The 12279-nt window shown below is 32.7% G+C and overlaps 1 protein-coding gene across 1 annotated transcript in view; it reads left to right on the top strand.

Moving 5' to 3' along the window:
• Positions 1-12279, top strand: part of LOC142865689 (uncharacterized) — a 213598-nt gene that overhangs the window by 55675 nt on the left and 145644 nt on the right. The window contains 1 exon segment of the mRNA XM_075998877.1: positions 7465-7927. Coding sequence (XP_075854992.1) covers positions 7465-7927 — 463 coding nt within the window.

The raw sequence follows: 12279 nt of genomic DNA, 5'->3' as shown, positions 1-12279 counted from the left end.
CCTAAATGTAAGAAAATCTAATGTTATTTCACTTCTAAATAATCTTTTTCTAGTATAAATAAGAGTAAATTTTCAACTTTATTATAGCCAAATACCAAAACTATAATATAGTTTATTTTGCACGCTTACCTTATAGAATTACTAAATATACTGTCTCATTCAGTGCTTCACATCCATGAATATATTTATACTCCCAATTGATTCACAATATTTTCATAACTTATATTCCATAATTTCCCCCTGTTTAGTAGCATCATAATTGTATCATTCATATGTGTGTATGTGTGCATATATTTCTGTGTGGAGGATGTTTAATGGGTGGAAGTTTCCGCAAATAATACTTAAATAACTGTATATATTTATTGTACACAGTGTAGTGATCTGATGTGTGTATAAATAGTAAAATAATATAATTAAGGTAATAAACTGTTCCATCATCTCACATATTTAGCATTTAATTATAGTGAGAACATTTATTAATAGTGAGGTCTATGGTCTTAACCAATTTTAAGCATATACATTATTAATAACTCTAATCATGTTGCCATACAATAGATCTCCATGATCTATTCATCTTATAACTAAAAGATTTCACCCTTAAACATCTCCTAATTTTTTGTGACTCTATACCCTGGAAACCACTGTTGTACTCTTTATATTTATAAATTCAACTTTTTAAAAATAATTATCCGTAGCAGTATTTATCTTTCTGGGAATGGCTGATTTTACTTAGCATAATGCCTACTATGTACATCCATGTTGTTGAAATGGCAGGATATTTATCATTTTCATGGCTTAGTATTAGTATATGGTATGTGTTTGTACAGGCATTTTTAAATCTATTCATCAAAGCAGGCATTTAGTTTGTTTTTATTTTCTTGGCAAATGTGCATAATGCTACGATATATATGGGGGTGCAGAATCTTCTTGAGATACTGATTTTACATGATTATACTCATAGGTAGCAATGGTGAATGATAAGGCAGTTATGTTATTTACATGTTTTAACAAATCTCTATGATGACACTATGCATTTACAATCAATAACAGTCTACAGGGATTAATTTCCTGCACACTCTTGTCCTCACTTGTTATGTCTCTTGTTTTGGACATTAGCCATTTTAGAGTTGTGAGGTGATACCTTATCATAGTTTTCATTTGTGTTTATGATGTTTTGGCGATGCTGAGTTACTCTTTGTGTTTCCTGTGGTAAACTGGTATGTTTTCTTTGAAAATAATCTACATAAACTTTTGCTTATATTTATGTGGGTGATGACATTGTTTTGCATTTGAAAAATATGAGTTTCCCAATTATTTTGGGTATTGACATATTATACAATATCTACTTTGAAAATACTTTCTCCCATCCTATATGTTTTCTTATTTTTTTTCCTTGCTTTACAGAGGATTTTAAGTTTGAGGCAGCCCAAATTTTTCCAATTTTGTTCCACTGCACTTTGTTTCATATCAAAAAAAAATTGCAAGTCTTATGTCAAGGTTTTCCCATATTTCTTGTTTTCTTTATACTATTTTTTAAGAAATATTAGAGTTTTATGTATTCCATTTAAATCTTTATTATATCTGGAGTTAGTTTTTGGTATCATAGAAGAAAAGAATAGTCTGCTTTTTTTCATTTGTTTTTGGGTATCCATTTTTCTAGCACCAAGCATTGAAGAGCCATACTTTCTGCATTGTGCATTGCGAGTGCCTAGATAAATGTTACTTGACCTTATATGTTTCGGTTTATTTCTGAGGTCTCCATTCTCTTCCATTGTTATTTTTGTTGGATTCATGTGAATATTTTGCTGTTTTCATTACTCCCACCTTAAAAGTTAGTTTGAAATCAGAAAGTGTGATGCTGGAACCTTTTTTATTCTTTCTCATTATTGTATAGGGCTCATCAATTGTGTTTGTGAGATCATACAAATATTAGAAGTTTTTGGTTAATACTGTCAAGTAATGCCCCTGGAATTTTGATAGGGAGTGCATTGAATGTATACATTGTTTTGGATAATATCATTCTATTCACTGATGCCATCTTCAATTTCTTTTATTAATATCTTATAGTAGTCAGGGTAAAGGTTTTTTTTAACCACTTTAGTTAAATTTATTTCTTAGACATCTATTTTCTTGATGGTATTGTAAATGAGAGTGTTTTCCTTTTTCATTGTCTACTTTATTAGTATATAGAAAAACAACTGCTATCTGTATGTAAAATTTTAGATTCTGTGACTTAACTGAGAGGTTTTGTTACTTTTATAGCTTTCTTCCTTTCTTCTTTATGGCTTTTGATCTATAAGATAATGTCATCTGTAAACAGTGTTATTTTTAGTTTTTCCTTTCTAATTTGAGTGGATCTTGTCATGTTCTTGCCAAACATTTCTGCTTAGGTGTTGTAGTCACATAATAAAATAGCATTAACAGTGGTTGCACATTATACTTATGATGGTATCTGTGCATATGAAGGATTAAATACCTTTCCAAGTTTAAACTGGTTTTGGAAGGTAAAGATTTTTTCTTTTGAGTACTTGGACTAAAGGTATCTCCACTGGGTTTTCAATGAAGAGTTGCTGTAGCTAGGACACAAGTCTGCCCCTTGTTCTGCAGTGGAGTCTGCATCTGGCGGGCCCATTCCAAAGGGCTTGGGTGGTTTTCAATCCTCTCTTGTTTCTGGGTAAATTGGTTGCCTTCAGGATTTGGATGTGTATGACACATACTAGGGTATGGTTGTGGATTTCAGTCTGAAAATTTTAGGGCTAATTCCATATGTGTGGTTGGGTGTGGCTCCCAACAAGTACCCTGGAAGAGTCCCTGTAGGTCACTGTGTGGATCTATGCACTGAAAGAACTGGACATGGACTATAGTTGAGACAGCTGTAGCAGAGTCACAGTTCTGCTTTACAGATGATAGCAAGACCAAGTTATTCAGGTCTGCCTCCATGGCTGCAGATAGCTGTGTCTCTCCCAAAGTCTCCGGATGAGCAGCACCACTCCAACTTTGTCACAGGGAACCATTGGAGACTCTGTGTATCCGAGATGGTTGACCCATGTTGCAGTCTGTATTCAGAACAATGAGTCCTTAAGTTTGTCATCTGGATCAGAGCCTGAATATTCTAAATGATCCCCCCAGGTCTATGGTTCCACTTGTGTTTAATGACCTTCCATTTAAATCCCCAAATTCAGATAATTATAATTTTCCATGGATGGCTGCCAAATTTTTCTGTTCTTTGGGATAAAGTAAAATAAAACAAGTAGATCCTTCCCCTCCTGCCATATAGCTGATTTGCTCTTTTTATATATTTATAAATTTGTGATCTGTTGTATTTCAATTTTTATAATTTTTAGAATCAAAGATTCAGAATGACATAGCAGCATTTTAGTTTCTCTATATTCTCACCATATGTATCCATCTGCATATGCTTTTATTTATTTAAACGTTCTCAATGTAATGGATGTGAAGTGATAACTCATTGTGATATTGTTTTGCATTTCTCTAAAGATTAACAATTTTTAGATTGCTTTCAAATTATGTTTGGCCATTAGTATATCTTCTTTGCAGAAATGCCAGATCAATCTATTGTCCTTTAGTTAGTCAAGTTATTCACCTTTGTTTTAGTATTTTAATCATTGTTCATTTATTCACGATGTTAACTTCTATCAAATATGTGATTTGCATCTATTTTAACCCATTTTGTAGGAGGCATTCTTACTCCACTGAGTTTTTCCTTTGTGCAGAAAATTTGAAGAATGATAGAATGACATTTTTCTTCTCTTTCTTTTTCTTGATTATGCATTTGATGTTACATCTGCTAAAACACTGCCAGGACCAATATCATGTTGTTTCCTTTATATTTTCTCTAAGAGTTTTATACATGTATTTCTTATGTTTTAGTATTTAATTTATTTAAGATATATTCTATATAGTGGAAGGGAAGGTACCAACATCATTTTTTTCTCTCATAAATATTCAGTTTTCTACAACATTCGTGGAAGTGACTCTTCTTTTTCATTTCATGGTCATTGCAATCTTGAGGAACCTAAGTTTTGTCATGGACACAAAGGTTTATTTCTGGGTTCTCCATTCTGTTGTTTCATCTCATTATTTGACTTTGTGCCAGTAGCTCATTTTTTTTATTCCTGTAGATTTGTTTTTAAATCAAGAAGTGCTATTCCTCCTTGTTTGTATTTCTAAAACAGTCTGAGTATTTTTTGTTCCAATACACTTTTGAATTTATTTTTATATATCTTCAAAACAAGTATGATAGGACTATTATAGACATTGATTAAATTTGTATGTCACTGTGGAGTATTAACATCTTACCTTTTAAAAATCATCTGACCATTGAGCATGAATGCATTAAAGAGTGTGTTTAATTTTGATATATTTTTGTATTAGCCAGTGTCAGTTGTGCTTTGGATTTCTAGTTCCACTACATTTTTGTCAAAAAATATATGTGGTATGTTTTTAGGTTTCTTCAACTTCATGAGACTTAAGTGTCCTAACAGCATTTGCCATGTATGATTGAAACTATAGTGTATTCTGCTGCTTTTGACAGAAGAGCTCTGTAAATATCTTTTACATCTAACTGGTCTATAATTTTTTCCCATTATCTGTTTTCTTATTTATCTTCTGTCAAATTTTTGTATTCATCATTGGAAGTGAGGTCTTCCAGTCTCTATAACTAGTGTGTTACTAGGTGTTTCTTGCCACACCTCTGTCCATACTTCAGTTCATATTTTCTTAATATATTTAGAAGCCCTGATATATAATATATTTTTTAAAACATCTATGCTAAAATATGTACATTCCATGTATATGATCTGTGTATCTCTATTCTGTGCCATGGATTTTTCCTAAATGACCCATTTTGTCCTTATAAAAGTCTTTGTCAATTTTGAAGGTTTTTGACTTAAAGTGTATTTTCTTTAATTATGGCCAAAATATCCTCCTTTTATTTTTTATGTAGATTTTTTTTTTACAATTACTTTCAACCAGTTTTACTTTTTAGAGGTAAAGGAAGGCTTTTGTAGGTGGCATATTGTAGGGTTCTGTTTGTTTTTATTCACAGGTTCATCTTATTTTTCATTAGAGAGACTAAACAATTTATATTTAATGAAACTTCTGAAGGAACAGTTTGCTGGTTCTTTTTATTATTCAAAAACTGAAATTGAGAATTTGAAAGGAATTGCATTTAATCTGTAGATCAATTTGGACATCTTCACAACATTATGTCTTTTTCCCTTGAAGAAGAACATATTCAAGAGTGTGTTGTTTATTTTCCTATATTTCTGAATTTTTCTATGTTTCCTCTATTATTCATTTTCATTCCATTCTAGTCAAAAATTAAAGAGTGTAAAATTTCAACTTTCTAAAATTGGGTAAGTCTTGTGGCTGAACATGTAGTTTTTTAGGAAGAATGTTTTATGAGCTATCAAGAAGATTGTGTATTCTACGATTATTCTGTAGAGTGTTTCTAATACATCTGTGAGGTCTAATTGCTCTTTAGTGTTTTCAAATCTTTTGTTTTCTTATTAATAATTTCACTGGTTTTATTATTACTGAAAGTGGAATATCAAAATATCCTATTTTGCTGTCCATTTCTTGCTTCAATTCTGTCAATGCTATTTAAAACATATTTGAAAACCTTGATGTGAGAAAAAGATAGATATCATATATATGTGTTATTTTCATAAGCCCTCAGTGAATGATCACTTATTATATTTAATGCCCTTGTTTGTCTCTTGTGAAAGTTTTTACTTAAACTATATTTTAAAAATTATAATGTTTTTAACTTAAAAATAATGTGCCTAATATAATTTTAAATTCCACAGCTCTTAGATGCTAAATGTTTTCCTGATATATCTTGGTATATTCTGCCAGTTTTAGTCTATTATTTTCACCAGGTATGAAGTCTAGTCACTTTAGATAGAATATAGTTGGATTTTTTAAATTCCTTTATTTAACTCTGTCTTCTGACTGGAAACACTAGTGTATAAATATTTATATAATTTTCTCAAAGGAAGGATTTACAATTTCTATAATACTAATTGTTTTATATGACTTTTATCACTATCTTTTCTTACTTTCCTATCCTTCTGTCCTGCATTGTACCTCACTGATTTTTAGTGACATATTTTGTTTCTTTGCCTAGCTTTCTTTATTTATCTCTATAAACATTTCTTCTGATGTTCACTGTGAGAACTACGAAAAATCTTTTGAACTTGCAACTTATGTTAAATGGATAACTACTTAACTTCGGTTGCATACAAAAATTCTTAATCTTTACTTCTGCCCTCACCTTTATGATATTGATGTCAATAATTACATCTCTTTATATTGTATATAAATTAACACATGGAAATAATATTTCTTTCATTTTGCCTTTCAAATTTTATAGCATAATTAAATATTTTGCACCAACATTATGATAATGCAGAATTTTATTCTGGATATATGCATATTTTTCCCATAGAGTTATGTAGTTGTCCTGGAAGATAGAAACCACCCTTTGGAAAGGCTATGAAAAAACAGATGTGTGGATATTTGCCTATAGTTTCATTCTCTTTTGATAGGAAATCCAGGACATGGGATTTTTCTACTAAAGTCATAACTCAGTATCAGCATGGAAGAAGGGCTATGGTGGGTAAATGCAACAAAGTTTCCTTCCCCTTCCATGTGGTTTTTGGTGTTATTCTAATTTAGGTGTCTATGAACAATTAGCAGTTATGATTTCTAAAAGAATCATGGTTGTCAGTATATTTTTAAGGTCATACATCTATGATAGTATATATGACAGTATATTTTTAAGGTCATACATGGATGATAGATACCATTGCTAATGTGCTTTCTACAGTTTTATATATTCAAGTTGTGAAATATATTCACCTGAGTCTAGTCAGTGAGATACTTTGTTATTTTCCTTTCTTTCAGAACTGTCTTCCCGTTGCATCAAAGAACTATTGCCAGAGCAAGGCATAAAAGACCCATTTCAGAAATCAATACTGAGACTATATGGAAGCTGTGGCCTTGAAAATGTACACTTAAAAAGAGAATGGGATTGTGTTGTTGAGTGTAAGAAGCAGAAAGTATGTTCTGATGGCCTTACCCAATGTCTATCAAGTTGCCATAGAAAAATCTTCAAATGTTATAAATGCATAAAAGTCTTTAGTAAATCATCAAATCTAAATAGACACAACAAAAGACATACTGGAGAAAAAACATTCAAACTTAATGAATGTGGCAAAATTTTTAATCACAGCTACAATGTATCTGAACATAGGAAATTTCATATGACAGAGAAATCCTACAAGTGTGAAGAATGTGGAAAATCCTTTAACTGTTGCTCAAAACTTATTATACATAGGAGAATTCACACTGGAGAGAAGCCCTACAAATGTGAAGAATGTGGCAAAGCCTTTAACCAGTCCTCAATACTTACTCAACATAAAAGAATCCATAGTGGAGAGAAACCCTACAAATGTGAAGAATGTGGCAAAGCCTTTACTTGGTATACACACCTTGCTCTACATAAAAGAATTCATATAGGAGAGAAACCATACAAATGTGAAGAATGTGGAAAAGCCTTTACCCAGTTTACACACCTTACTCAACATAAAGTGATCCATACTGGAGAGAAACCCCACAAATGTGAAGAATGTGGCAAAGCCTTTGCCTGGTGTACACACCTTGCTCTACATAAAAGAATGCATATGGGGGAGAAACCATACAAATGTGAAGAATGTGGCAAAGCATTTACCCGGTGCACACACCTTACTCAACATAAAAGAATCCATTCTGGAGAGAAACCCTACAAATGTGAAGAATGTGGCAAGGCCTTTACTCAGTGCACATACCTTACTGAACATAAAAGAATTCATACAGGAGAGAAACCTTACAAATGTGAGGAATGTGGCAAATCCTTTACCCAGTCCTCAACCCTTACTCAACATAAAAGGATCCATACTGGAGAGAAACCCTACAAATGTGAAGAATGTGGCAAAGCCTTTACCTGGTGTACAAACCTTAGTCTTCATAAAAGAATTCATATGGGAGAGAAACCATAGAAATGTGAAGAATGTGGAAAAGCCTTTACCCAGTTCACACACCTTACTCAACATAAAATAATTCATACTGGAGAGAAGCCTTACAAATGTGAAGAATGTGGCAAAGCCTTTAAGCAGTCCTCAATCCTTACTCAACATAAAATGACCCATACTGGAGAGAAACCCTAGAAATGTGAAGAATGTGGCAAAGCCTTTGCCTGGTGTACAAAACTCCCTCTACATAAAAGAATCCATACTGGAGATAAACCCTACAAATGTGACGAATGTGGCAAAGCCTTTACCCGGTGCACACACCTTACTCGACATAAAAGAATTCATACAGGAGAGAGATCCCACAAATGTTAGGAATGTGGCAAAGCCTTTACACAATCCTTAACACTTACTCAACATAAAAGAATTCATACTGGAGAGAAACCCTAAAAATGTGTAGAATGTGGCAAAGCCTTTACTGGGCTAAGAGATCTCACTCTACATAAATGAATCCATACAGGAAATAAACCATACAAATGTGAGGAATGTGGCAAAACATTTTCCCAGTGCTCACACTGTAATCTACATAAAAGAATTTATATAAGAGAAAAATTCTACAAATGGGGATATTGTGGCAACATCTTTAATAACTGCTCACATCTTATTCAACATCAAAGAAATCATACTAGATAAAAGTTAGATAAATGTAATGTGTATGGAAATGCTTCCCCCAAGTATTAGCCTTAAAATGCACAACAGTACTTAAAGTAAACTATGGTAATGTAGAGAGCTGACAATAGCTTTAATTATAACAGAGATCTTATTTGACATGGGAGAACTTACACTGAAATAAACACTCCAATATTTTCTCAAACATTGCTTAACATCACAAAAAGTTTAAGGAATAGAAACCTTACAATTATAATGAATGTAAGATATACATTCATTTTATGCAAAAGATATACCTTAGAGAACACCAAGGAATTGAAACTTAAAACTACAAGACAGATATAATAAATTTCAGAATGCACTTAATCAAGAATCAAGTCTAAGCAGATATCAGAGGACTCACAGGGCAATGCACTGAGTCACTAACACATTCTCACATTTCTTTAAACCAGGTTTTTGATTATAGAGAACAACCCAGTTAAAAAAGTTAGTTGATTTATTTGTATGTCAGCTTTAAAAAAGACAGAGATTTTTTTAGAGTTATAATCACATGTAAAGTATACTTTCTGGTCAGGGTGGTGTTAAAATGTAATAAAGTATAATTTTTTGCTATTTTTGACATGCAAATACTGATGTTATTCAACTTCAAATACAGTAGATGGTATGCTTTCAATCTTACCCTGATGTGAATGTGTGTGGTTAATGATAGTTACATCACATTTATTCTATATTAAGAATACAGTCTTTCTATATTAAGTAGACATTATTCATGTACTTTTCCATGGAAAATTGAAAACACTGAAATATGAGATTTATGAAATGGAGAGGTACTTTCGAGTTTTCTTGTAACAAACAGTATTTCAACTGATGTATGATGTAGGTATACAGATTCATATTCTTATGATCAGAATGAAAAAATTACAATATTAGAAATAACTTGTTTTACAATTAAACATTCAGATAATAAAATAGAATGAAATTTGGAATGTTTTTAGATATGTAAACTTAATTTTTTTCAATAATTAATATTTTTAATGTGTCAAACATGTTGTAGATAGAATGAAGTGTTATTTTGCACCAACTTTAACTTAACCCATGTTACTCAAAGTTGGAGGTAATGGATTGTAAAAATGTACTGTTGGATTACATAGTACAAAGACATCATTTGTGATCCTTTTTATCAGTGGGTCTACTTTGAAGAATAATGTTCCCAAAGCTTTTTTTCATTATATTTATAATTACATTGTTGCTGTAATGCTTATAATAAAGATTTTGCACTTAATGAAAAGCCATACATTTCTGAACACAGAATGACTAGTTGTTACATTCTATCCTACATTTTTCTTTCAACATGCAACTTGCTTGGCCAGTAAAACAGAAATAAGCATATTTTTTTTTTGAACTTTGTTATAAAAATTTAATGTCAACAAATAGGATAATTCAAAAACATATTATAATACTCATCCAATTCCTGCTTTATGAATTCAATAGTTTCCTTTTTCCACTTTATACATCAGGAGTGTCAGTTTATAAATCAAAATATGTTTATGAAAAGTCAGTATAGCACTTGAAACATGGGAGAAAACTAGTACAGTGTCTTAGTCCTTTTTTTTGTTGCTACAACTGAATACCACAGACTGGGTAATTTATAAAGACAATTTTTTTCTTACCATTCTGGAAGTTGAGAAGTCCAAAGTCTAGAGGCCTGCCTCTAATGTTTTTTTTTTTTCTGAGTCATCTCCCATGGTGGAAGGCAGACAGGCAAGAGAGTACATGAGAGAGGCAGGGAGCGAATGAGGCTGAACTCATTCTTTTATCAGAAACATGCTGCAATAACTAACTCACTTATGTGACATTAATCCATTTACGAAAGTAGAGTTCTTATTACCTAATCACCTCTTAAAGGTCCCATTTCTCAACATTTTTTCAATGGAAATTAAGTTGCCATCACATTTATTTGGGGGAACTTTTCAAACTGTAACATGTAGAGTTGCTGAATGATGCTATCAAACATTTACTAAGTGTTTAGGAAATAAAATAAAAATGCACACATATTTCATTTCAGAAAAGGTCTATTGCTTTAACTTCCATCTTTAAAAAAGTATCATCCTGCTTACACAGTGAAATTCAAACTCCTTCTGGGTATAATTTGAGATTCCTTTGCTTTCCAGACACCATTTACTCTAGCCAGTTATTTCCATAACCATATAGGTGAGCTCCTTTTTTTTTTTTCAGCATATTATGGGGGTACAGATTTTAAGGTTTCAATAAATGCCCATTTCCCCCCGTCCCCCCAAAAGTCTGAGTCTCCATCATGACCATCCCCTAGATGGTGCACATCTCACTCATTATGTATGTATATACCCGCCCCCCTCCCCCCTTCCACCTGCCCAAACCCTATTACTGTATTACCTATGTGTCCACATAGGTGCTACTCAGTTAATACCAGTTTGCTGGAGAATATATCTGGTGCTTGTTTTTCCATTCTTGAGATACTTCACTTAGTAGTATGGGTTCCAGCTCTAACCAGGAAAATATAAGATGTGCTAGATCACCATTGTTTCTTAGAGCTGAATAGTACTCCATAGTATACATATACCACATTTTATTAATCCATTCTTGGATTGATGGGCACTTGGGTTGTTTCCACAGCCTTTTGATTATGAATTGTGCTGCTATAAACATTCGAGTGCAGGTGTCTTTTTTGTAGAGTGCCATTGGATCATTTGGGTAGATGACCAGCAATGGGATTGCTGGATCAAATGGTAGATTCACTTGTATCGCTTTAAGGTATCTCCATATTGCTTTCCAAAGAGGTTGAACTAGTTTGCAGTCCCACCAGCAGTGTAGGAGTGTTCCTCTCTCTCCGCAACCACGCCGGCATTTATTGTTTGGAGATTTTTTGATAAAGGCCATTCTCACTGGGGTTAAGTGATATCTCATTGTGGTTTGATTTGCATTTCCCTATGATTAGAGATGTTGAGCAGTTTTTCATATGTTTGTTGGCCATTCTTCTGTCTTCTTTAGAAAAGTTTATGTTCAAGTCCTTTGCCCACTTTTGAATGGGGTTATTTGATTTTTTCTTCCTAATTATCGTGAGTTCTAAGTATATTCTAGTTATCAGTCCCTTATCGGATGCATAGGATGCAAAAATTTTCTCCCATTCTGTAGGTTGTCTGTTGACTTTCATGACTATTTCTTTGGCTGTGCAGAAGCTTTGTAGTTTGATCATGTCCCATTTATTTATTTTTGTTGCTGCTGTGATTGCCTTTGGGGACTTCTTCATAAACTCTTTGCCCAGGCCAATGTCTAGGAGAGTGTTTCCAACTTTTTCCTCTAGAGTTCTAATAGTTTCATACCTTAGGTTTAAGTCTGTTATCCAGCGTGAGTTGGTTTTTGTGAGAGGTGAAAGGTGTGGGTCCTGTTTTAGCTCTCTGCAGGTGGCTATCCAGTTTTCCCAGCACCATTTATTGAAGAGGGATTCTTTTCCCCAGCGTATGTTTTTGTCTGCTTTGTCAAAGATTAGATGGCTATATGAGGATGGTATTTTTTTTTTTTTGAGACAGAGTCTTACTTT

Source organism: Microcebus murinus, chromosome 31, assembly GCF_040939455.1.
Source record: "Microcebus murinus isolate Inina chromosome 31, M.murinus_Inina_mat1.0, whole genome shotgun sequence".
Classification (NCBI taxonomy): Eukaryota; Metazoa; Chordata; class Mammalia; order Primates; family Cheirogaleidae; genus Microcebus; species Microcebus murinus.
Note: the sequence above shows the minus strand (reverse complement) of the source record. Positions and strands in the feature narration are given on the sequence as shown.